Raw genomic sequence first — 26,365 nt, forward strand, 5'->3', positions numbered from 1 at the left:
AATGGACACTGAGAGCAGGGGAAGAGGAAGAGAATTCACAGGAAAGAGGCAGGAGTGGGAGGAAAGAACAAGTTTATAAGTTATGAGGGAGAAAGAAACAGAAGAATATGCTGATGGGGTTAGATGAAGAGGGGTGGTGGGAGGAGACTCGTGTGGAGCATAAACACCAGCAGAGACCAGTTGGGCCGAATGGCCTGTTTCTGTGCTGTCAGTTCTATGTAAGTTAAAATAAAAGAAAGCAGAGAGAGTGAGACACACAGACAGATAGAGAGATAGAGAAACACAGCGACAGACAGAGAAACAGCAAGAGAGTCTGAGAGAGAAACAGAGATACAGACAATGAGAGAGAGAGAAAACAGGATGGAAAAAAGTGTGTTCATTTTATATTTTTACCAGTTCTCCTGTGGCATTGCTTGTGGACATTTTCTTAAATTTAGAATTAAATAGGCCTCAGTAGCATACACCTCTGAATGGCCTGCTAATAAATCGAGCCACAGGCTTGCCCAGTGGCCCAGGCCTTGACCAGGCCCAGGCCTTTCAACTTAGTTAAAAATTCATGTTAGAACTTCAAAAAAATGTTTTAAAAAAATGTTTACAATTACTTCAGCTGACTTTGTTTAAACATTCAGTTCTTGGTGGGGAACTATAATGGCTTCCAATAATATCACATGACTCGCACAGGCCATTCAGAAACCAAGTGGGACCAGTTTACCTGTGACGATAGATGTTTTAGGTATTTAGAATAAATTATAGAATAAATACTGAGTCATATTACGGTAGCTGTAACGGTAATAATTTATTCTTCAGTAACTTCACGACCATTTTAAACACTTGCTTGAGCTGAAAATTTACAAAACCGGTTGGGCCGGAGAGATTGAAATCCCCCCCCCCTGAAGCTGCCGGCAGTCTAAGGGTTGAAATATTGGTAGAATTGGCTTGTTACATATTCCTTAGGCCTGAACCACCGCTCCCGTTTTCTCTCGGACAGCGGGGGGGCTGGTAACAGAGGACGGCTGCAGCGGAGCCACTGGGAGTGGAGGAGGTGCGGTCTGGAGCATGGGGCGCGGGTTCCCCCCATCCGGCTGGGGTGGGTCTGTACCCCTGGGTATCTGCCTTTCCCGGGCCATGGGAGCCTTTCCTCTGCCAGATTCTCTATACTTCTCCCCCCCTCCCTCTGCTATTCTGCTGTAACCATTTAGACCTCCTCTGGACCTCTGGACTTGTCCCATTACCACCCTCCTTTAGCCTCGCACCATCATCCCTTTTGTCCTTTAATCACTCCTGCCCTCCACCCTATCACAGACCTTCCCCTTTTGTTCTTTCCATGCCCCCTACCCCCTTTCCCGGACCCTGTACCTGTTTGAAAACTCTTAAATCTCTCAATATCTTCCAGTTCTGACAGAAGGTCATCGACCTGAACCGTTAACCCTTTGTTTCTCTCTCCACGGATGCTGCCTGACTGCTGAGTGTTTCCCAACATTTTCACTGTTTCTGTTTCAGATTTCCAGTGTTGTACATATTCCTGCCGATAATTTTGATTAAGGCGGAATTCACGGAATCGTCATTCCCGGTTTTGTTTTATTTTTGTTTTCCAGAGTGCCCCCTTGGAAAGTTCGGCCCGAACTGCCGGCTGGACTGTGCCTGTCGGAATAACGGGACCTGCAACCGGGTGACCGGGTGCTGCCAGTGCGCGAAAGGGTATTACGGGCACTCCTGTGAGCATGGTACGTTGGCGGGAGCCTCCGAGAGGACACCGGGCATCGCGGGCGGAAATTTATTTTTTGTATTATTCACGTTCGGGATGTGGGCGAGGCCGGAATTTATTGGCCGTCCCTCAGTTGCCCCTGAGAAGGTGGCGGTGATGATGTTGGTGGGTCTCCTTCTTGAACCACTGCAAACGGTTTGTTACAACTACGTGATTCCTATATTTAAAAAGGGAGATAGAACCAGTCCAGGGAACTATAGACCAATTATCTTAACATCGGTGGTAGGAAAGATAATGGAATCCTTACTCAAAGATGTAATAGAAAAACATCTAGTCCAAAACTAGGGGTCATAAATATAAGATAGTCACTAATAAATCCAATCGGGAATTCAGGAGAAACTTCTTTACCGGAGAGTGGTGAGAATGTGGAACTCGCTCCCACAAGGAGTAGTTGAGGCAAATAGCGTAGATACATTTAAGGGGAAGCTGGATAAACTCATGAGGGAGAAAGGAATAGAAGGATATGCTGATAGGGTGAGATGAAGAAGGGAGGGAGGAGGCTCGTGTGGAGCATGAACACCGGCTGTTGATCTAAATTATTGTAAAATATCGATGGAAGTGGCTGGGGATGTGAGAGGTGGATGGGCAGTCGGGGAATGAAGGGACGTGACGGTGGACGGACAGAGGATCAGCTCAGTTTACTCAAACACATCATGAGGCGGCACAGACACGATTCTATGATTCTGTTAGTGGCCGGCCTGTGGAATGGAACGCCAAGTCAAAGAGGAATTAGATTTATTCCTTAGTCTGCAGGGCGATTGGAAGCTGCGGGATAGGCAAAAGATGAAAAGGATGCCAGATTGGATCGTGGACACAGTCTTGGACGATGGAGGCCAATAGGGTTTGAGTGGCCTCATCTCTTTCCCCACGCTCTGCCTCCGTCACACAAGGGCACTAACTTAGTTTCAGTGTACGGCAGCGCCACCTGCTGCTGGGATTAGCATCCATCAGAGATTTCCTCATTAACTCGCAGTCAAAGCTGCAACTAATTGGCTGTCTGGCATTCCCTGCTTAAACCAAAATATCCAGAGATCGAACCAAACAAATGAAATTATTAAAAATTACTTTTCTTTTGTAATTAATTTGTGAATCCCGTACTGACGCTGGAACACCAGCTTTAATGGTAAGGAATTAGATAGAATTACATAGAATTTTACAGCGCAGATACAGGCCATTCGGCCCAACTGGTCTATGCCAGCATTTATGCTCCACGCGAGTCTCCTCCCACCCCTCTTCATCTAACCCCATCAGCATATCCTTCTATTCCTTTCTCCCTCATGCATTTATCCAGCTTCCCCTTAAATGCATCTGTGCTATTCACCTCAACTACTCCTTGTGGGAGCGAGTTCCACATTCTAACCACTCTCTGGGTAAAGAAGTTTCTCCTGAATTCCCTATTGGATTTATTAGTGACTATCTTATATTTATGGCCCCTAGTTCTAGTCTCCCCCCGCAAGTGGAAATGTCTTCTCTACGTCTTCCCTATCAAACCCTTTAATAATCTTAAAGACCTCTATCAGGTCACCTCTCACCCTTCTCTTTTCTAGAGGAAAGAGCCCCAGCCTGTTCAGCCTGTCCTGATAGATAAAACTTCGAGGCGATCGAGGCCTTTTAAAATATGTTTCCTCTGAAATCCCCACATTGAAAACATGATAAAAAGTATTATGTGAAAGTTCAATTATTCCGTTGTCTCCCCTATTCTGTTCTCCCTATTCCCCATTCCCAGGTTGAGAGGTCAGCCTCGTGACCTCTCTCAGACCCCTGGCTATCACTAAAACTAGATGGTTACCATAGAGACACGAGGAATTGCGTGAGAGTGGCTTGGCTTGAATTGGTGTCTGATTTTTTTTTAAAAATAATTCTTATTGTGGAACCTGGTGAGAGGCCGAGGGCCATAGTGCAGGACACGACTGAAGGGTCGGAGAGGAAGTAAATCAATAGTTAGTTGATGCCAAACTTAAAAGCCTGCAGATTGTAGGAGGGAGAGAAGACTGAGGGAGTTGAGGAGTTCCACAGACCTGAGGCCCAAGGAGAGAGTGAGTGTAAGAGAAGGTGTGATCGGGTCGCCAACCTTCCAGGATTGACCTGGAGTCTCCAGGAATTAAAGATTAACCTCCAAGACACTGCTATGATCAAAACCCGGGAGAAAAATCCAATTGTCCGTGTTTTTTTTTCATTTTCTTCGAACACTTTCGTTTATCAGTCATAAAAATATTGGAGAGGGGGGAAGAAAAGGCTTTTCGACCGGACGGGGCACTTTGAGGTAGGAGGTTTCGGTGATGAAACCTCCAGGAATGCGTCCAACCAGAGTTGGCAACCGTAGGGTGTGTTGAGTCTTGATCTCGACTGTGTGTGTCTGTATAGAATTGGGTTTGTGTGTGGAACTTCGCCTCTGAAGCGCCTCGGGATGATTTTCTACGTTAATGTAACTATATAAATGCAAGTTGTTGTTTCAAAAAGAAAGCAACTCTCTAACAAGATCACCCACCAACTGTGTTGGTTCCTTCAGCTGCTGATAGTTTACCCAGAGAATTGACTGTATTACCCCCCAGAAGTAGGCTGAGATTGGGACCTTACCGCACTCTGAGAGGGGGAAGGTGCACGGTGCTCTGCACTGCTAGGCCGCAGGCCCGACATTTGTGACTTGACACCGGTTTGCGACTTTTAGTTGAATCTTTCCTCAGGTGATCTGATTGTTGGTTTGTGTCTGTTCACAGTCTGCCCACTTGGATTTCATGGAGCAAACTGTCAGCGATTGTGTGACTGCAGAAATGGAGCAGCCTGTGACCCTGTGACTGGGCGGTGCCTGTGCCCGGCTGGTTACCATGGAGACTACTGTGAAAAAGGTAATGGTTCTAACAAAGTCATTGAAAGTGGTTTAAGGCCTCACTAACATGTTATTGCATTGTTAAAGGCCTCCCATTCCCATTCCCCCCTCGAACCGAGGTCAAAGGGAACACATGACCTGGGACTTAGCAACCAGGCTTTCGGAGAGCAGGAAACTCTCTCCTAAACACACTGGTTTGAATTTTGTGGGCCTGGAGGATTGAAAAGGGCTGTTCTTAGCACCATTAGCACCTCAGTGATCAGTCAAAACACCAAGATCTGCTGTTATCGGCAACTTACGATACGTGCAAATCAAATTTAAACTTGGGTCCGTGATGTGCATCTAGATGGTCCCTGAAGATAAAAGCTCGGATAATTGGCAAAAGAAACAGGGGGGAGATGAGGAGAATTTTTTTTAACGCAGCAAGTTGTTATGATCTGGAATGCGCTGCCTGAAAGGGCGGTGGAAGCAGATTCAATAATAACTTTCAAAAGGGAATTGGATAAATACTTGAAGGGGAAAAAATTGCAGGGCTATGGGGAAAGGGCAGGGGAGAGTGGGACTAATTGGATAGCTCTTTCAAAGAGCCGACACAGGCAAGATGGGCCGAATGGCCTCCTCCTGTGCGGTATGTTTCTATGATCTGTGCCTCTGAGTTTTTCGGGATTATGTTGCTGTTGCCAAGGGCAATAGAAGATTGTTGCCTGCCCTGAGGGCTATAGAACTGTGTTACCTACCCCAAGGGACTGTTTTGTCTGGTCTTCTAAGGCACTTGAGGTGCATTGCCGACCCTGAAGCATTGCCGGCTCCCTTGGCCAGTGGGCCTGCGGTACCTGCTGTCGAGGGACTATGCCATCTGACATCCTTGCTTTATTTTTCTCCGGGGTGCTGTAGAGTGCGAGGCGGGTCATTACGGGGAGCAATGCCAGCAGACGTGCGACTGTGAGGGAGACGCTGCTTGTGAACCTGCAACTGGACAGTGCCTCTGCCCCCCGGGGAAAACTGGCACCAGGTGCGATATTGGTGAGTGTTACGGGAATGGACCCTCTCATCCGTGCTTTTGTTACCTCTAGACTCGACTATTCCAATGCTCTCCTGGCCGGCCTCCCATCTTCCACCCTCCGTAAACTCGAGCTCATCCAAAACTCTGCTGTCCGTATCCTAACTCGCACCAAGTCCCGTTCACCCATGATCCCTGTGCTCACTGACCTACACTGGCTCCCAGTCCGGCAACACCTCGATTCTAAAATTCTCATCCTTGTGTTCAAATCCCTCCATGGCCCTCGCCCCTCCCTATCTCTGTAACCTCCTCCAGCCCTACAACCCTCCGAGATCTCTGCGCTCCTCCAATTCTGGCCTCTTGCGCATCCCCCACACTTCCTTCGTCCCACCATTGGCGGCCGTGCCTTCAGCCGTTTGGGCCCTAAACTCTGCAATTCCCTCCCTAAACCTCTCCGCCCCCTCTCTCCTCCATTAAGATGCTGCATAAAACCCACCTCTTTGACCGAGCGTTTGGTCACCTGTCCTAATAGCTCCTCCTTTGGCTCGGTATCAAATTATTTGTCTGATTACGCTCCTGTGAAGCACCTCGGGACGTTTTACTACATTAAAGGCGCGACATAAATTCATTACTGAAAGTTACACGAGGAGTCAGCGGGTCAGAGAGCGAGACCAAGGAGTTGGTGAGGCGGGGGTGGGGGGAGTTTATTAAAGTTTTGTACACATTATTTTTGAGAGTCTTTTATTTCACGTCCATGTTGCTAGTACACACCAGGATGATTCAGCCTCTTCCTGTCACTGGGGGACCCACATCACCAGCAGGTGATGTGGGTCCCCCAGTGACAGGAATCCAGTGTAACCTGCGGGGGTACTTCGGACGTATTATAATTAGATGCAGACGATTGGAATGTGAGTGGGAGTTCCATCACAATGAAGACCCCGTCCCCATTGCAGCAAACAGGACAACTCACCACCTCCCCCCCCTCACGTGGATCATTCATTAAATGTTGCTGCGATGCTGGAATTGAATGAATCGGAGTTTAATTAGATTTTAGGATGAATCAAAGTGAGGAGGCAGAACTTGTGGGATAAGTTATTTGGAGTGAAATTCAGAGGAGCACTGACCTCGGTAGAAGGGGGCACATAATCTTAAAATCAGAGCCAGGCCATTTGGGAGTTAAATCAAGAAGCACTTTTTCACACAAGGGTAGTGGAAATCTGGAATTCTCTCCCTCAAAAGGCTGTGGATCAATTGAAATTTCAAGACCGCGGTCGATAGATTTTTGTTAAGTAAAAGTTTCGAGGGATACGGAGCAAAGGCAGGTAAATGGAGTTGAGGTACAGATCAGTCATGATCTAATTGGATGGCGGAAGAGGCTCGAGGGGCTGAATGGCCTCCTCCTGTTCCTCTGTTTCTTAGTGGGATTAATAAATAAAATCATACAAGAAAGATTCCAATGGAGAAATCGGGAGGCTAGCGGGGAGGGGAATAGCCTATCAGATGACGATTTTTAAAAATTGTTTCTTGTCCGGGAGTCTGAGAGACGTTCGAGTCTCAGGGACAGGATTTTAGTTTTCAATGGACTTGGGCTTTATCGAGAGTTAAGGGCTGCTGAGAGGGGAGAAGAGTCGGAGGCTCCAGAGGAACGTTGCCGCTCGCAACTAAGCGCCTGTTCTTGTCCTCCTCAGATTGCCGAGCCAATCGCTATGGACCCAACTGCTCCTTAAACTGCGGATGCTCTGATAACGCTCACTGCAACTCACGGAACGGACATTGTACCTGTCTGTACGGCTGGATCGGGCCCACGTGCGAGGAAGGTAAAGGTGTTTTCGTTCATTCCAAATCTAAATGCTTCCCCCCGCCCCCCCCCCACCTCGCTCATTGGTTGCTGATCCCTCCTTGGCCTCGCCCCTCCCTATCTCTGTAACCTCCTCCAGCCCCAACGAGATCTCTGCGATCCTCCAATTCTGGCCTCTTGGCCATCCCCGATTTCCATCACCCCCACCATTGGCGGCCGTGCCTTCAGCTGCCCAGGCCCTAAGTTTTGGAATTCTCTCCCTAAATCTCTCCGTCTCTCCACCTCTCTCTCCTCCTTTAAGACGGTTCTTAAAACCTACCTCTTTGACCAAGCTTTTGGTCTCCTGTCCAAATAGCTCCTTTTGTGACTCAGTGTCAAATTTTGTTTGATATTCGCTCCTGTGAAGCACCTTGGGATGTTTCACTATGTTGAAGGCGCTATATAAATGCAAGTTGTTGTTGTTATTGATTGAAACTGGAACTAATCTGGGATCTGTCAGGATCCTTAACAGCACTTGGGGAGAGATCTTCACGTTGGGCTGAATTTAACGCACGCCCTGCTTGGTGTAGTAACCCGTCCCACCACCAAGACCTTCATCATAGGAACAGGAGGAGGCCATTCAGCCCCTCGAGCTTGCTGCGCCATTCAGTTAGATCATGGCTGATCTGTATCATGACTCCATCCATCCGCCTCGGTTCCGTAACCTTTAATACCCTTTGCCCAACAAAAATCGATCAATCTCAGCTTTGAAATTTTCAGTTGACCCCCAGCCTCAATAGCTTTTTGGCAGAGAGAGTTCCAGATTTCCACTGGCCTTTTGTGCTTCCTGACTTCCTAGTTCAGAGACAATCGTCCCTTGAGTGTGCGATGGTTTTGAACCCAGTGCGTCACCCAACCCTGTCACCCACTCCCCTATCGCTCCTGTCTTGGTACCAACGGTCGAATATTCCAAGTTCACACTGGTGATGGGGAGGTTTACCTGCTGCCCATCCATAATTGGGAAATTGTGGGCGCATTGCCAGCCGTTTTGAATCTGTTCGATTCCACGGAATCATTTCAGTGGGTATCACTCTCGCCTCTGAATCGGAAGGTTGTGGGTTCAGTACTGAGGGAGTGCTGCACTGCTGGAGTCTGACCGTCTTGCAGATGAGACGTTAAACCAAGGTCCCGTCTGCCCTCTCAGGTGGGCGTAAAAGATCCCACAGCACTATTCGAAGAAGAGCAGGTGGAGTTCACCTCGGTGTCCTGGCCAATATTAATCCCTCAACCGAAATCACTAAAAACAGATTATTTGGTCATTATCTCATTGCTGTTTGTGGGATCTTGCTGTGCACAAATTGTCTGCCGTGTTCCCTACATTACAACAGTGATTACACTTCAAAAGTACATCATTGGCTGTAAAGCACATTTAGATGTCCTGAAGTCATGAAAGGCGCCATATAAATTGCAAGTTCTTTCTTTCTAACTAAGTAGAGGCCAGAAATTAAACCTGTGACCTTCTGGTGTAGAAATGCATAAAGAGATACTTGACCACATTAATGTAGAAATAATGTAGAAATGCATAAAGAGATACTTGACCACATTAATGTAGAAATGCATGAACAGTTACTTGACCATAGTAAAGAAGAAATGCATGATGGATAGTTGACCATGTTAACTCTTTGGCTCACATAATGGGGAAGCTGCAGCACACACACACAGAAAGACACAATTGTGTAATTACGTTTAAGCCTTGGTATGTTGATAATTAAGTTGGCTGTGCAGGTGCTTAGTACCGTCTGCCCCCCACCCCGAGCAGATAAGGGTATTGCTGACTATAAAATATAATGAGAATACAGTTTCTGGAGAGGCCATGTGGCCTTGAGACTGACTTCAGCCCTACTGATAACCAGCTTTAGAATGTAGGGAGGATAGTGTTCTCAGGCTTACGAGCCAAAACAGGAATGAACTATGGACGTCGAGAGGGGGCAGGCTCACTACTTGATTGACCAACTACCTGAACCAATAAAGAATGTATATGTACGCCCATATTCTATGACAGGTGAGCATTGCTAATAAAACTGTATAAATGTTTCCTTTGTTCAGTGAAGAGGTTGTTCTGACCATTGTTCAGAATACAGCTTCCCTTGTATACAAGTCAATTAAAGTAAAACTTTTCCCTTTGTGATACTGGTCTGAGTGTGTTAGTGCATTGGTGTAATGTTAAGTTTCGACACTGGTCTCCGTAGCGCAGCCACTGAGGAAGCCCCATGCAGTTAGACGTTAGACAGATGGGTTGGGCTGCTGACTGGACCTTACGTTCCTACTCTCTGTTCCCAGGAGGGCCCCCCAAGCCACCACACCACCTGCCACGGGGACACGTGGCATCGGACTCCGCGTCAGGGTTATAGTCACTTCAGCGAGCGTGAAGCCGGCCCTCTCTCCGACCAGCGCCAACGAGACCGCTTCTTAATGTTACACCCCTCCCCCACCCCTCCCCCCGACCGTCGAAGCCTCCATTCAGAGACACCGCTGGAAACAAACCGCGAGATGGTAAATCGGACGCAGGAAGCGCGCCATCACCCGCCGATGGTTTTGAACATTTTTGTTTTTAAAGCAATAAAGTGGGAAATGCCGACGGGACATTTCGATCCGATCACCCGTTGGGATAAAGATCCAGGCGTCCCAGCCATCGAAGAAAGAGAAATTCGAACCCAGGGCCCAGGGGGTCCGAATTCCTGAACAGTGAACGAGTTCAAACTCTGTGGGTGTTGGACATGTTCTTAATGCCGTAAAGAACTGCTTTTTTTTTTATATATACATATATATTTTATTTTTATAAAGCAGATCCAGGAAGGCCAGATTAAAAGAAAAAAACAAAGCAGGGTTGCAGGTTGGCGAGATGGTGGATGTTAATCCTGTCAAGGAAGTAATTAAACATCAGACCTCTGTCACTTGGCAGCTGCATGGTGCGTTGGCCGTTGTCTGCGTCCTTTCAATGCCAAGGCGGGCATTTGCAATCTGACACCGATGCTTCTCATTCATTACAACGTAGCTACGATGCAGGACCCGAGGACCAGAGGGCCGAGGATCGAGGAGCTCAACGCGCTCCCCACCAGAGTGTAAATTACAAGGGCTAGTAACCGCGCCGACTGTGAAGGCTGGCAAGGTGAACGGAACGTAACAGTGTCGAGGGATCGTGCTCCGGGCATCATGGTCGGCTTCATCCATCTCGTCAGCACAGGCCCCAGCGTCAGAGTCCGTCACTCCACATTGCCTTCCCATCAGTGACCGGGTCTGGATGATGCCTAGCCTTGTTTCACTAACCAGATCAGGGTAAACCTGGGACCCATTGGTCAATCTCTGCCCTGCACAGATAGTTTGAGATTAAATGGGTTGAACAGAACCACACAGAATGGATTGAATAAAGTCTTGTCAAAAGAACGAGCTTGATCGGCCACAAAGCCTCTTGTTCTTTTCTCTGTCTCGCTATGCTTGTTGTGCCTTTGAACGTTCCTCTATCTCTAGATATACACCAACTTCCACCTTCTCCATCCTCCATGTTGAATTAAAGATTCAATCTCCTCCAAATGCCTTCTTTTGCAGGGACCTCGCACTGGGGGGCCCGCCTCAACTCCCAGCTTTTAAAACTCGAGCTTGGTCCATCTCCCACAATAGAACCCTTATATCCCCCCCTCCCCAATAATTAAAAATACGCAATAACAATCTCAAAACATCTGTAAAGTCTTTAGGTCAGTCGCCTAATGGAGTCGGTCCTCACACACCCATGGCAGATAGTAGGGGCCTTGAAGGGTGGGCTCGCCCGCTTTTGATTCGTGTTTACAAAGCTCTTGGCGGGACAATCTCCTTTCCTTAGAGTAGTCACCTCCTGACTCTCGACAGACGTACGAGTTTATGCGACCTCGCTGGATGGCAGGGACACTCTGGCACAATCCCTGAAGCAGAACGGACAAGCAGGTCCACCCGAACTGGCCAGACCGGCGGCAGCAAGGACGCTGACGGAATTTTTTTCTCTCCTGAACAAACAGAACGCTGAAAATAAAACGGAGAGAGCGAGCGAGAGAATCAGGGACCAGGAGCACCAAGGAAAGAACCCTGGACGGCCGTCTCCATGACAACCTGCTTTCATTTCTCTTGACTTCCTTTCAATATTTATGCTTGCAGTCTGATGGTACGTTCTGGTCCGGTCAGTATTTCAGCAGAGCTTTCAAACACAGTCAACCATCTCCCATTAACCTGGCTAGTTACCATGACAACCACAGTATGTGGTCAGGTAAGCTTTTCTTTTAAAAAAAATAAATTAAAGCTATCTTTTCTGTTTAATCTTCGCTGGTAAATTTTTAAAATCTAAATGACTTAACTCCCATCTCAGTGTGCAAGATGGCTCCCAGACAACACATGGTCCACTGTGCTTAACAATCTACCCATATCGCAGAGAGTTTCAGGCCTGCGTTTCACATGGATGTAAAAATTAACTTCAATGAGTACACCACTGGTGCAAACATCAGAGCAGGAGGACAGGGTAACTCCTGGAGAATGGCTGCAGGTGTGCTGGTGGGAGGCAGGCCTGTGAGGCTGAGCCACCACGGAGAGGGCCCAAGTTGGCACCAGAGCCTAGCTTCAAACTGGAGCCCAATTTTCTGAACAGACGGTGCTGAATTTCTGAAGCGAAAAGTCCTTCCAGCGAGGGCTGGATGTTCCTCTGCGGCCCTGCCCGGCAAGGGGCAGGATTGTGGCTGGCAAATGGGGCGGCGAGGCCTGCTGATGCTTCTTCACCTCTGCCTTGGAGTTTCCACCCGCCCCACTCCTGCAGGGACCCATGTTACTGCTGACAGGGTGTGAGGGGATGGGGGAAACGAAGCTGAACACCTCACCAATGTCAACCATTGATTTTAATAATAAATTAGAGGTGCTATTATCAATATATGAATAAATTATCAGGGCATTTGTGTTTTATTCATATTAATGTGCTGTATACACATGGTTTTCTTACAAAACTGATTTGCATTCCTGTGTACATGGTTACACTATAATAAAAGGATTCAGAACTCACGGGGCTCATTTTCTAATCCAGCAGTGGGAAATCCGGCTGACGATTAACTGTTTAAGGGCTCTGGGCTCTACTTTCCCCATGGCCCGGATTGTTAGCACACTGGTTATTGTGTTTTGCGTTACATTCCCAGCTGTGCTATTTTAACCTCGAGTTAAACAGTCAAAGTAGGCAGGGCCAGTAATGAGACAGGCACCATCACAGCAAACCAGGAAGTTCAGCATCAAGAGTGTCGATGCTAAAACCTACCCAATAATCATAAGGACCAGGTAGAGACCATTCAGCCCAACCCACCTATCCCTTTGCCCAAAATCACTGCCATCGAAGCCTCCCCTCGCTGGAAAACACACACAAATTGGGTTCCACTTACATTGTCTCCTTCAATGTGCTTCTCTGGTATTTTATCCCATGACTCAATTATCCTTTGAGCAAAAAAAAAATACTCCCCACCGACGTCCCTTCTCACTCCTAACCGTGTGTGAGCCATGGCTCAATGGGAGCCTCTGAGTCAGAAGGTATTGGGTTCAAGACCCACTCCAGAGACCTGAGCACAAATTCTAGGCCGACACTCCAGCGCCAGTACTGAGGGAGTGCTGCACTGTCGGAGGTACCGTTTTTCAGATGAGATGTTAAACTGAGGCCCCTGTTGCCCTCTTAGGTGGGCATAAAAGATCCCATGGCACTATTTTGGAGAAAAGCCGGGAAAGTTCTCCCTGGTGTCCTGGAGAATATTTATCCCTCAACCAACATCCCTAAAAACAGATTATCTGGTCATTATCTCATTGCTGTTTGTGGGATCTTGCTGTGCACAAATTGGTTGCCGCATTTCCTATATTACAACAGTGACCGCACTTCAAACGTACTTGTCTTTGGGACGTCCTGAGGTTATGAAAGGAGTTTAATAAATGCAAGCTCATCCTTTTCTTTCACTGGGTTAAGACGAACGGGGGGTTCGTTCCCTCGTCCCTAACGCAGAGTGGAAGAAATCCCCAGACACAGGACCAGAAAACCACCAAATCACGTAACCAATCACAGGAATTTGTGGACTTTAATTAATCAACGTGCCAAATTCCAACGCAATGAACAGACGGCAGGAGGCGAGTTACAAGCCGGTAATCTCATCACAGGGGATTTGAGCAGAGAAAGGGATCGATACACGAGTGGTTTACACCCTTCCCCTCAGCTCGGAGAATAGAGCCCACTTTCCAAATCAATGGCATTTACTGGTCGGGTTCGGTAAAATATGCTGGGCAACAAAAATCCTTTTCAAAATTAAAGGATGGTCCCTCAATCCCAACCCCCCCTCCCCACCACAAATCATTGAGGGTGAAATTTGCCTTGGGTACAAAAGGGGTGAATTGTGGCATCTCTGGTACAAATTTCACTGTCGGGCATTACCAGGGAAACACTGCCCAGCATATAACACAAAACCAAAGCGGGCAGACCTGAACCATGCCTTCCCCAGCTTTCTGCACAGTGCTACGACTGATTGTACCTTATAGAGCAACGTCAGTATAAAGACCCGCAGCCCTCCCACAAAGGCTCCGACACCACTAACCTAACCCTTCGCAGGCTCACTGGTATCGAGGAGGATTGCAGGATGATTTCAATGCGGAGACACAGGGTTTAGTCTTTCGGGCCAGTTTTACCTCCCCAACATTGTTTGGGATAACCAGCTCACAGAGACTGGAGCTGAATGCTGCCACACTCAGCAACCATGGGTTGTGTCAGTCCGTCTGTAACCTCCACCCTCACCCAACAATCACATCACCCACACAGTTTTCCCCTCAATTTCTCCGTTGGGAAGGCTGGATGATTGCATGTGGGCGATAGATAGGGTCGCCAATGGCTCCAGGATTGCCCTGGAGTCTCCAGGACACTGTTGTGAGCCAAAACCCGGGAGAAAAATCATAGGGGCAATGAAAATGCTTTTCTTTGAACAGTTTTGTTTATTAGTTATAAAAATATTGGACAGGGGGAAAAGGTTGTTTGACTGACGGTCAAGAATCATCCAATTGGGTAACGAAGAGTCTGTTCGCTTTCTGATTGGACTTGGGAAGACGGGGCACCGCGAGGATGGACGTGTCGGGCGACCAATGGCGGGAGTGTTGGGGGGGGGGGGGGGGGGCTCCGCGAGGATGGACGTGTCGGGCGACCAATGGCGGGAGTGTTGGGGGGGGGGGGGGGGGCTCCGCGAGGATAGACGTGTCGGGCGACTAACGGCAGGAGTGTGGGGGCGGGGCTCCGTGAGGATGGACGTGTCGGGCGACCAATGGTGGGCGTGTGGGGGTGGGGCTCCGTGAGGATGGACGTGTCGGGCAACCAATGGCGGGCGGGGCTCCGCGAGGATGGATGTGTCGGGCGACCAATGGCAGGCATGTGGGGGGGGGGCTCCGCAAGGACGGACGTGTTGGGCGACCAATGGCGGGAGTGTGTGGGCAGGGCTCCGCGAGGACGGACGTGTCGGGCGACCAATGGCGGGAGTGTGTGGTGGGGGGGGGAGGGGGGGGGGTGCTCCACGAAGATGGACATGCCAGACAACCAATGGCGGGAGTGGTGGGGCGGGGCTGTTGGGAGGTCATGTGATGAGACCTCCAGGAATATGGCCAACCAGAGTTGGCAACCCCTAGTGGGAAGCCTCAGACTTCACATTGGCCTGTGTTCGGTCACTTACTGATACACAAGGGCTGTGCTTTAGCTGCGAGCCCCACTCTCTGCTCTCCCTACTTGGACACATTGGGCTCTGTGCGCAGACTGTGTTCCAGTGAGCAACCTTTGGTAAAAAGCACCAAGCTGACATTAAATGCGAGACTGGGGATTTGGGCCTATCGCAGTCTGGTTTCAGAAGTTAATATTCTACCCCCCAGGGCCACTAGAACGGAAGCCAATCAGGATCCAAGGACCCTGGGGACGGGATTGTGACCAATCATAGACGCTGTTCACAACGTGCAGGTTATGCGGAAAATGAGGGATTCGATCAGGAATGTGTGAGACAGATTTAACCAGTCGAACTGAGCGAAGGGTAACTCTTACATACGCTCTGCATAATTTTAGAAAGTGTGCTGGGGGAACAGTTTAAGCTCAAATTCTACCTTTCAGGGTTGGTTGTGGATCAGGAGTCCTGTTTGACTGACGTGAAGGACAAGTGGTTTGGTCCATTTAAATTGGATCTCTACAATAATCCCCACAGGGTGCTGATTGACGACAATTTACAGCAAACTCTCTACAAAATTTTTAAAACCGCCTAAACTGGACATTGAAAATTCATAACCGCGAAACCTTAAAAACACCTCGGAGCTGAATCTGATTTCACAAAGCTGCAATTTCACTCATGGATAAAGCGTTAAATTTATCCACAGGATAATCATCCAGAAATCAGCATCAGTGGGGTGACACCCTCCCCCTCCCCCGTGTCCCTCTCCCCCTCCCCTGTGTCCCTCTCCCCCTCCCCTTCCCCTTCCCCTTCCCCCCCCCCCCCTTTCCCATGTCCCTCTCCCCTCTCCCCCTCCAGTCACATGGCTCCCAAGTTTAAAATAAAATACCATTTCAAATGATATTTTTTGTTAAAAGTGCCTTGCCCTGAACACACACAGACAGGGTGTAATCGTCAGCAAAGACAGACTGGGTGACAGGGATACCAATCATTTGAGATCGGAGTCAAATTCCTTTTAAATTTATCGTTAATCACCCCCTCGCCACACGTTCAGCTCCTGTGGTTTCCGGCGGCCATTTCATCGGGTCATTCAGCCCCAGTGCTACGATTATACCGTGTGTGGGGTCTGCAGCCTGTTAAAATCCAGACCCCACCAGGCCAGGGCCTGGAATGGGAGGGTCTTATCTCCTTTGGTCCTGTTGCAAAAGTTAGAAGGGGGTTCGGGGAGGGGGTCCGTCTAGACGTCAGTTTCGATCCGCAGCCTCTCCATTCGCTGGACGTTTCTCTTAACTGCGATGCGATTGGTTATCTCCCTGGCGCAGGTCTCTGGGAACCAGCCTCTCTCCCAATCACGTATCCTCTCTCCCCGGTACCAGCCTGTCGGGAGAGAGGGGAGAACCAGTCAGAGCTCTTGAAAATCGCTACAGAGGGGCAGGAGGGTCGGACTGGGGTACGAGGGATTGGCGCCGAGACGGTAGAATCCTTTCCCCAAGTTGCCACACTCAGATCAGCGAGGCCACTGGACAGATGTGCGGTTTTGCCCCTCCCCCCACTGTATTACCCTGGGATTACACCCCAGGACCTGACCCCGTCCGTTACCCCTCCCCACACGATTAACAAGTGAGAAACAAACAATCAAATTTGGGACGATGGGAGCGAGGTAAAAATGGAGGAAGGTCCAAAAAATTATCACATCTTTTAACCCAACTGAAAACAGCTGCATATAGTGACCTCACAAGTCCCGGCCAGAATAGCGATGATTGGGTAATTCCCCTGTCAATCACTGCTGTAAGTGACTGGGATCAATTTTACACACATCACTTGTATTATGTAACTACCCTCCACTCACTGCATTTTGCTGGAGAAATAATCCTGCTGTTGTCGGGAGACTTGCTGGAGTTTTGGTCACGAGTTCGGAGACTCCTGTAAATTAAAACCACAAGTCCCGCCCCCATCTCCAACTCATTGGCTAACACAGTGGTGTCAATATGCACTCTGTTTTATTTATTACTCTCTATTTTCTCCACTGGTTGATGCCCAGAGGACAAAACTTTTAAGATCGTCACCAAAAAAAAAGCAACAGGAGAGGTTAGGAGAATCTTTTTTCAAAAAACACACAGAGGGATGGTGCAGGAAGCAGAATCCACAATAGCTTTCAAAAGGGAAGTAAGTAAATATTTGAAAATGAAAAAATTTAAAGGCCGGAGAAATGGGACAAATTGGACAGCTCTTTCAAAGAGCCGGCACAGGCACGATGGGCTGAATGGTCTCCTCCTGTGCTGTGTGATTCTATAGTACGGAAGGAGGCCATTCGGCCCATCGAGTCCGCGCCGGCTCTATGCAGGAGCAATCCAGCTAGCCCCACTCCCCTGCCCTATCCCCGTCGCCCTGCAAATTTTTTCGTTTCAAGTACTTATCCAATTCCCTTTTGAAGGCCATGATTGAATCTGCCTCCACCACCCCCTCGGGCAGTGCATTCCAGATCCTAACCACTCACTGTGTAAAAAAGTTTTTCCTCGTGTTACCTTTGGTTCTTTTGCCAATCACCTCAAATCTATATCCTCTGGTTCTTGACCTTTCTGCCAACGGGAACAGTTTCTCTCTATCTACCACGTCTAGACCCTTCATGATTTTGAATATCTCTATTAAATCTCCTCTCAACCTTCTCTGTTCCAAGGAGAACAACTCCAGCTTCTCCAGTCTATCCACTTATTTTAAGTCTCTCATCCCTGGACTCATTCTATGATTCTATTAATATTCTCCCATCCTCTCCTGAAGGCTCTGGAATTGGAAGGGGGGGGGGGGGGGAGGGGGTCGTGACCCATGGGTGCTGGCAGTCCTACAGTATCCCACCCGCATGGCTGTTGTGTGAGCCTAGATGGCCAGTGGGGACAAGCTATTCGACCAAGGAGAGCATCGCGGAGGACCCAGCCCTGTCCTCAAATAATGGCTGCTTGCATGCATTTTCCCATCGGGGTCCCAGTGGATTGCTGTCTAGAGTGGGAGACCTTCCTGGTTTGTTTCCTTTCCCTCTCCTCCCTCGCACAGGGGGCACAGAGACCCGATTGTAACACCGGCCCCGACCCCTCCGCCATCGCCCCTGCTGCGATCGGCAAACTCTACACAGACCTAGAGGTATATAACTCGGGACCCAGCCAACCGGACAGACTTTGCCCAGCAGAAGACTGGCCGCCTCAGACCTACCGTCAACCTTCTGGAGAACGACGACCACATCTGCCTGCTGGAGCGACAACTCGTCCGGCTGTTTGGCCAGATGTGCTTTGATGATTTCCACCTGCGGGAGGCCTGGGAGAAGGAAAGGAAACAGTCACTCCCTATAACAACTTGCATTTATATAGCGCCTTTAACATAGTAAAGCATGCCAAGGCGCTTCACACGAGTGTACATCAAACAAAACATTGACACCAAACCAAGCCATGGAAGGAGATATTAGGACAGGGGTCACAGACGTAGATTTTAAGGAGCGTCTTAAAGGAGGAGAGAGAGGCAGAGAGGTTTAGGGAAGGAAGTCCAGAGCTTAGGGCCCAGACAGCTGAAGGCACGGCCGCCAATGGCAGAGCGGTGAAAATCAGGGATGTACAAGAGGCCAGAATTGGAGGAGTGCAGAGATCTTGGAGGGTTGTAGGAGGTTACAGAGATAGGGAGGGGCGAGGCCATGGAGGGACACGAGGAGGAGAATTTAAAAAAATCAAAGTGTTGGTGGACCGGGAGCCAATGTAGGTCAGTGAGAACCTGGATCTTAGTGCGACTGAGACCACTGCAGCCTCACTCCCAACTCTGGGATATGGGTTTCACCCCCATCAAGTCCCGCCCGTTGCTCTCCTCTTCCAACAGGGTGTGTGAGCACTCAGAGACCCTCCACCAGTTGGGGTGGGTGATCCAAGCTGTTGATTTGACCCCTCCTCATTTCCAAGACATCCACTGTATGTAAAAAGCTTTGGGGCATTTCCAAAAAGAAACTCTTTCTTACCTCAAACTCCCCCCACCAAGTCATGCCCCTAAAATTCAACTTAAGGTCACTGCTGGAAATGGATTGTGTGATTGGCAATGATTTATTAAGCACTCCCCCCAATTCTGGAGCCCATTACCATGACAACCAAATTGCATTTTCAAACTGAAGTGAAGGCAATGGGGGAACGGAGATGAGAGAGTTTGTGGGGCAGGAAGTGTTCTCGTTCTGCCGGCCAAGTGCAGTCAGGCTTTGTGGCGTGAAAGAAAAAAGAACGAGCCTGCATTTATATAGCGCCTTTCGCAACCTCAGGACGTCCCAAGCTGCTATACAGCCAACAAAGTACTTTTTGGCATGTAATCACTGTTGTAATGTAGGAAACGCGGCAGTCAATTTGCGCACAGCAAGATCCCACAAAAAGCAATGAGACAATGATCAGATAATCTGTTTGTGACGTTGGTTGAGGGATAAACATTGGCCAGGACACCGGGGAGAACTCCCCTGCTTTTCTTTGAAATAATGCCATGGGATTTTTTATGTCCACCCGAGAGGGCAGACAGGACCTCGGTTTAATGTCTCATCTGAAAATGGCCTCAGCCTTTGCCGTGCAGACGTGCCACTGTCTCCGTACCCTCTTTTTTGGCGAGGTCGTCACGCTCCATCCGCTGGTTCCTCTGGAGGGCGTCGATCCATCGAGCTTGGTCACTCCTGAGTCAAAAAATAAAAGCAGCGGTGCTCACATTACGCTGTAACCTGCATTTACCAGTGGAAGCTCGTGCGCCATTCGCCTGCAGCCCCGCTAAACCCCAGTGTTGTTACCCTCCCCCCCCCCTCCACCTGCTGCCTCAGGCATGGCACCACTGCCATTTGCCCAAGGGCCCTGGCACCTCACCAGTGGCAGGCAATGACCATCTCCAACAAGAGAGAGTCTAACCACCTCCCCTTGATGTTCAACGGCATTACCATCGCCGAATCCCCCACCATCAACATCCTGGGGGTCACCATTAACCAGAAACTTAACTGGACCAGCCATATAAATACTGTGGCTACAAGAGCAGGTCAGAGGCTGGGTATTCTGCGGCGAGTGACTCACCTCCTGACTCCCCAAAGCCTTTCCACCATCTACAAGGCACAAGTCAGGAGTGTGATGGAATACTCTCCACTTGCTTGGATGAGTGCAGCTCCAACAACACTCAAGAAGCTCGACACCATCCAGGACAAAGCAGCCCGCTTGATTGGCACCCCATCCACCACCCTAAACATTCACTCCCTTCACCACCGGCGCACTGTGGCTGCAGTGTGTACCATCCACAGGATGCACTGCAGCAACTCGCCAAGGCTTCTTCGACAGCACCTCCCAAACCCGCGACCTCTACCACCTAGAAGGACAAGAGCAGCAGGCACATGGGAACACCACCACCTGCACGTTCCCCTCCAAGTCACACACGACTTGGAAATATATCACCGTTCCTTCATTGTCGCTGGGTCAAAATCCTGGAACTCCCTTCCTAACAGCACTGTGGGAGAACCTTCATCACACGGACTGCAGCGGTTCAAGAAGGCGGCTCACCACCACCTTCTCAAGGGCAATTAGGGATGGACAATAAATGCCGGCCTCGCCAGCGACACCCACATCCCATGAACGAATAAAAAAAAGAGCGTCATCCAACCAAGAACTGGCAATTACGCAATGCTTTGGACATGCAGCAGATGGCGGCGTCTGATCAAAACCTCCAGCGTCCCACAAGCAAAATCGGCCATCGGCCCTTTCCAATTATTATCGAGGACATTTATTTATTTGTCTGGAAAATTACCGTATCTAAGCTTTAATGTATTGAAAAGGGCAGTTAATTCCACAAACTCTTGCCTTGCCTCCAATAAAAGGCCATGATGTGGAGATGCCGGTGATGGACTGGGGTTGACAAATGTAAGGAATCTTACAACACCAGGTTATAGTCCAACTGTTTTATTTGAAAATCACAAGCTTTCGGAGGCTTTCTCCTTCGTCAAGTGATCAAGTGTGATCTGACACTTGATCACCTGACGAAGGAGAAAGCCTCCGAAAGCTTGTGATTTTCAAATAAAACAGTTGGACTATAACCTGGTGTTGTTAGGTTCCTTACATCCAATAAAAGGGGCGCAGATTCATGATAATCAGGGTCGCTGATTGACTGTGACTGAACTGGGTACTTGAAGGGAGTGCAGGACAAGATCGGGCGACAAGAGGGACTTTAACCCCCCCGACCCACCCGTACTCCCTTAGAGCTGCGAACCTCGCTGGGAGCACTGAATTTACTCAAATTATTCCAATTTTACAACATTGGATTCTCAACAGTGTTTTGAGGTCCATATTCAGCGATTCCTGCAAGACGATAGTCGTGAAGATAAGGTGAGACGGCAGCCTCCTGGTTATGGTACAGGCCCACCCCGAGATCGGGAGTTCAGATCTCACCAGGGCGTGTTTCAAAATTGATTTTTTTTTTAAAAAGCCGGTGATTTGTGAGGCGGCAACGGAAAAAAAAAAAATCAGGAAAACAGGCAGATTGTTGGATAAACTCAATTGGTTCATTAAATGTTCTTCAGCGAAAGCAACCTCCTCATCCATACCTGGTCTGGTCTACCTGCCCCACCCACCCTGGGGCATGATTTTATCGTGGGGCGGGGGAATTCCAGTTTTATTTTTGGCGGTTTCCTGCCCGACAGGCTGGCTTGATTGACAGGCTCTCAGTCAGATGGGAGAAGAGCCAGGAAGAGGATGTGATCAGGTAAGTGTTAGATTGTGGGGGGGCGGGGGGGGGGGGGGGGGGGTCGGAGATCGGTGGGGGGTTCGGAGTCAGGTCGGCCGATTGCATTTGTAGGGTCGCTGCAGGTAGGCTTGTTGGGCCTGGGGGAAGCACTCGGCTCCTCCCGGCCCACAAGCTGTGCCATAAAGGCACTTAGAGTTTCGGGCCTTCTCGCCTCCCCTCACACAGCGTGAAGTGACCCGGGAATCCCGGCCCCCCCAGAGATAAACACAAAAAATCTGTAAAAATGGCGGCCCGCAGACTCCTCGAAAGCTTTTACTGACCGACCCGCCTCCTAAGAGTGGGTTGGTCGCCCGTCCCTCGTCCCGCCTCTGTTAAAACCAGAAGTGGGTGGGTTGGGGGCGGGTTTACTACACACCCACCCCATGCCCCCAAACCACCCATTTAAAATCATGCCCCTGGTCTGGTGTACAGGAGATTCCAGTCACACAATGTGTGGTTGACTCTTTGACTTTGGGGTTAATGCCTTCAGGGTAATGAGGGATGGGCACATCCAAGAACAAATAAACAACAACTTGCATTTATATAGCGCCTTTAATGTAGTGAAATGTCCCAAGGTGCTTCTTATTTCTAAATAAATAGGCAAGTCAGACAGAATTTTAGCAACAAGTTGATCAATGTGGTGGGAGGGAGGAGCAGGAACCTTTTAAGGGGCTTCAACAAGGAAATAATTCCTGCGTCTGAGGTTATTCACGGCCATTACATGTTATAAAGGGGAGACACCTCGGGGATAACCGGAGGGCCGGTCAGACAGACTGATGGTCGTCTCTTGATCCCGACTATATTCCTGTGCGGCGAGGTCGGAGAAAGGATCTCGTCACCCGCTCGGTGGGACTGGGCCCTCAGCAGCTGCACCATCGCACTGAAACCTCTGAATCGTAGGATGATACAGCACAGAAGGAGGCCAGTGGGCCCATCGTGCCTGGGCCTGAAGGTGAAGCCCGGTGGGTAGATTTAATGCCTGCCGCGGCTGAGCCACGCGGACTGGGCCCAGGGCTCGGACCTGTGCCAAGTCAGTGGATCTCAGCTGGCACAGCAGCGATCAGGGGGTCACCGTCATTGCCCAGGGCAACCCTGGGCTAGAACAGGGTGAGGAATTACTGCAGGATTGCTGCCCAGTGACCTCTCTCCGAGGTCAATCTGTAGACCTGGGGGGGGGGATTGGGGGAAGAGGGCAGCATTGCCCTTGGCCGTGATGCCCATAATAGTCGAATGATCTGCTGACAATCACCAATTAAGCTCGAACGTGGAGAATGGGGACTTGGTTGAGGAGGTGGGTAAATGCCTGTGGAACCGGTTAAAAGTCATCGCCAGCAGGGGAGGAAATTGGGGGCGGGGAAAGGGGAAAGGGGAAGGAGTCATTTCGGAAATGGCAGTGATTAAGAGGCAATGGGTACGATGGCCCAGGAGGGGGGCATGAGCAGTGGGATTAAACACACCGACTGAGTTCCAAGCTTTGTACTCACTGGGAGTCCGTGGCCAACACAATTTGCTCCATTTCTCCGGCGCTGTTCTTTCTCATGACGATCTTGAAGAGGTGAGTGTTGGAGCCAGTCGCAGCCTTCCCTGGGGGAGAGTGGGGCAACTCTCCGCTCTCCACCGCCTCCACCCCCACGTGGTCCAGCATGGCGTAGTCCTGCACCGTGTAACTCTCCTCACTGCCGAGAAAACGGGACGGAAACAGGTGACATCATCAAACTCGACCTCCGACCTCCCCTAGCAACGCTCACGGACGGAACACAAGGGGACACACAGGCAGCAGGGGGGTGGGGAGGATGGTGAGACTGTGAGTTCACCCACACTGAGCCTTGGGACGGTACATCTGACCTCCCCACCCCACCCCTGGGTGCACGGAGTGAGGGTGGGGACGGAGACGACACATACACAACATGACTAAGATCTGGCCAGATACATTCTCCGAACCAGGGTTTGGATATCAATGGTCCCAAACACCACTTCACCCCCCCCCCTAACGCTCTGGGCATGTGCACCAGCTGGTGTGGGACTGAGGCATAGAGGCCCCCTGATCAACAGGAGGAGGTGCTACAGTGGGTCCCAGTGCTGGTGGGTTACCGAGGGACGGGGGTGTGGCTGGGGATTGCTCTCCAGTGACCCCCCCCCACCCCCGGGGACAGAGAGTAAGACAGGACATGGGCTTGGCGATGATTCCACCCCCATCTCAACACTGTAGGCTGGTCCGCTGTTAATCGCACTCTAGGCTCATATACGAGGTACTGGGAGGGCATCACAGGACTGCACCTCAGTAAGGACTAGCACCTCCGGGGAGGGGAGAAAGAGACAAAGGGAGGAAGAAAGAGGGTGAGGAGAAGAGTGTGAGAGAGAGCAAAAGAGAGTGAGCGCACAAAAGAGAGTGAGCGCACAAAAGAGAGTGAGCGCACAAAAGAGAGTGAGCGCACAAAAGAGAGTGAGCGCACAAAAGAGAGTGAGCGCACAAAAGAGAGTGAGCGCACAAAAGAGAGTGAGCGCACAAAAGAGAGTGAGCGCACAAAAGAGAGTGAGCGCACAAAAGAGAGTGAGCGCACAAAAGAGAGTGAGCGCACAAAAGAGAGTGAGCGCACAAAAGAGAGTGAGCGCACAAAAGAGAGTGAGCGCACAAAAGAGAGTGAGCGCACAAAAGAGAGTGAGCGCACAAAAGAGAGTGAGCGCACAAAAGAGAGTGAGCGCACAAAAGAGAGTGAGCGCACAAAAGAGAGTGAGCGCACAAAAGAGAGTGAGCGCACAAAAGAGAGTGAGCGCACAAAAGAGAGTGAGCGCACAAAAGAGAGTGAGCGCACAAAAGAGAGTGAGCGCACAAAAGAGAGTGAGCGCACAAAAGAGAGTGAGCGCACAAAAGAGAGTGAGCGCACAAAAGAGAGTGAGCGCACAAAAGAGAGTGAGCGCACAAAAGAGAGTGAGCGCACAAAAGAGAGTGAGCGCACAAAAGAGAGTGAGCGCACAAAAGAGAGTGAGCGCACAAAAGAGAGTGAGCGCACAAAAGAGAGTGAGCGCACAAAAGAGAGTGAGCGCACAAAAGAGAGTGAGCGCACAAAAGAGAGTGAGCGCACAAAAGAGAGTGAGCGCACAAAAGAGAGTGCGGGAGAGACCAAAAGACCACGAGAGGGTGCATGAGGGAAAACGCGCAGTGAACGTGAAAAAAGAAAGCATGGGAGAGGGGTTGAAAGAGAGAAAGAGAGAGAGACAAGAGCGGGAGAGAGGAGAGTGAGAGAGTGAGAAAGAAAGAAAGAGAGGGTACGAGAGAGTGGGAGGGAGAGAGAGAGAGAGAGAGAGAAAGAAAGAGCAAGAGAGCTGGAGGGAGAGCATGAAAAAGAAAGAGAAAGAAAAATTGGAACCAAAAAGAATTTTAATCCCCATTTAGCCCCAGGGTCACGAGCTGTCGCATTTCTCTCAGAGACTCTGAGTCCTAAGGGGCTGATGGACAAAGTCTCAAGCTGGAGACGGGGCAGGTGAGGTGGATGATCAGGACGAGCCTTCCATGACTTTGAAAGATTCAACTTGAGCGTTCCAGGCCCTGGCGAGTTCAAACAGCCCAATCAGACAGGGCCAGTCGGACAATGGTCAATGGGAGGGGACACGGTCAATCAGCACCGTCATCAACTAAAACCACAACACTCTCCGCACACTCACACTCTGTCACCACACAAACTTTGCTCTCTGAGGTTCGGTCAGTGATGATGAGATACCTTCGCTTCCTGGTGACGATCAACACATCATTGAAGAGGAAGAGGAAGCAGCTTTGTTTCCCAAACACTTTACGAAAGATTCCAGATTCTTCCACAAACACGGTGAGCTCCCCTCTTTTCTGCAGCCATCTTGAAGTAGAGATGAGTGGGAAACCCTAGGATACAGGAGAGAGTCACTAACACCGCCGTCCGCGGGAGCGGGAGCGAGAGCGCCAGCGGGAGCGGGAGCGGGAGCGAGAGCGCCAGCGGGAGCGGGAGCGAGAGCGAGAGCGCCAGCGGGAGCGGGAGCGAGAGCGAGAGCGCCAGCGGGAGCGAGAGCGCCAGCGGGAGCGGGAGCGCCAGCGGGAGCGAGAGCGCCAGCGGGAGCGGGAGCGAGAGCGAGAGCGCCAGCGGGAGCGAGAGCGAGAGCGCCAGCGGGAGCGAGAGCGAGAGCGCCAGCGGGAGCGAGAGCGCCAGCGGGCCAGCGGGAGCGAGAGCGCGCGCGCCAGCGGGAGCGAGAGCGCGCGCGCCAGCGGGAGCGAGAGCGCGCGCGCCAGCGGGAGCGAGAGCGCGCGCGCCAGCGGGAGCGAGAGCGCCAGCGGGAGCGAGAGCGGGAGCGGGAGCGAGAGCGGGAGCGAGAGCGGGAGCGAGAGCGCCAGGGGGAGCGAGAGCGGGAGCGAGAGCGCCAGCGGGAGCGAGAGCGAGAGCGCCAGCGGGAGCGAGAGCGAGAGCGAGAGCGCCAGCGGGAGCGAGAGCGGGAGCGAGAGCGCCAGCGGGAGCGAGATGAATGATAGGGTGGGAGGGAAGGATACGGAGGG

At 50.3% G+C, this 26,365-nt stretch overlaps 2 protein-coding genes across 4 annotated transcripts in view; one reads left to right on the top strand and one right to left on the bottom strand.

Moving 5' to 3' along the window:
* The window catches only part of LOC137300960 (multiple epidermal growth factor-like domains protein 6), a 292,410-nt gene extending 279,968 nt beyond the window's left edge, over positions 1-12,442 (top strand). For both annotated transcript variants that reach the window (XM_067970253.1, XM_067970254.1), the window contains 5 exons: positions 1,596-1,724; positions 4,483-4,611; positions 5,487-5,615; positions 7,281-7,409; positions 9,710-12,442. In XM_067970253.1, the coding sequence (XP_067826354.1) occupies positions 1,596-1,724; positions 4,483-4,611; positions 5,487-5,615; positions 7,281-7,409; positions 9,710-9,780 (587 nt within the window). In that variant the 3' untranslated portion in view covers positions 9,781-12,442. The remainder of the gene's footprint in view (positions 1-1,595; positions 1,725-4,482; positions 4,612-5,486; positions 5,616-7,280; positions 7,410-9,709) is intronic.
* A 3,506-nt stretch (positions 12,443-15,948) lies between these two features.
* arhgef16 (Rho guanine nucleotide exchange factor (GEF) 16) overlaps positions 15,949-26,365 on the bottom strand; it is a 39,903-nt gene continuing 29,486 nt past the window's right edge. For both annotated transcript variants that reach the window (XM_067970069.1, XM_067970070.1), the window contains exons 11-15: positions 25,569-25,723; positions 23,334-23,525; positions 19,695-19,771; positions 18,298-18,399; positions 15,949-16,470 (exon numbers count right to left, since the gene is read on the bottom strand). In XM_067970069.1, coding sequence (XP_067826170.1) covers positions 16,331-16,470; positions 18,298-18,399; positions 19,695-19,771; positions 23,334-23,525; positions 25,569-25,723 — 666 coding nt within the window. In that variant the 3' untranslated portion in view covers positions 15,949-16,330. The remainder of the gene's footprint in view (positions 16,471-18,297; positions 18,400-19,694; positions 19,772-23,333; positions 23,526-25,568; positions 25,724-26,365) is intronic.

Source organism: Heptranchias perlo, chromosome 32 (genome assembly GCF_035084215.1).
Source record: "Heptranchias perlo isolate sHepPer1 chromosome 32, sHepPer1.hap1, whole genome shotgun sequence".
Lineage (NCBI taxonomy): Eukaryota > Metazoa > Chordata > Chondrichthyes > Hexanchiformes > Hexanchidae > Heptranchias > Heptranchias perlo.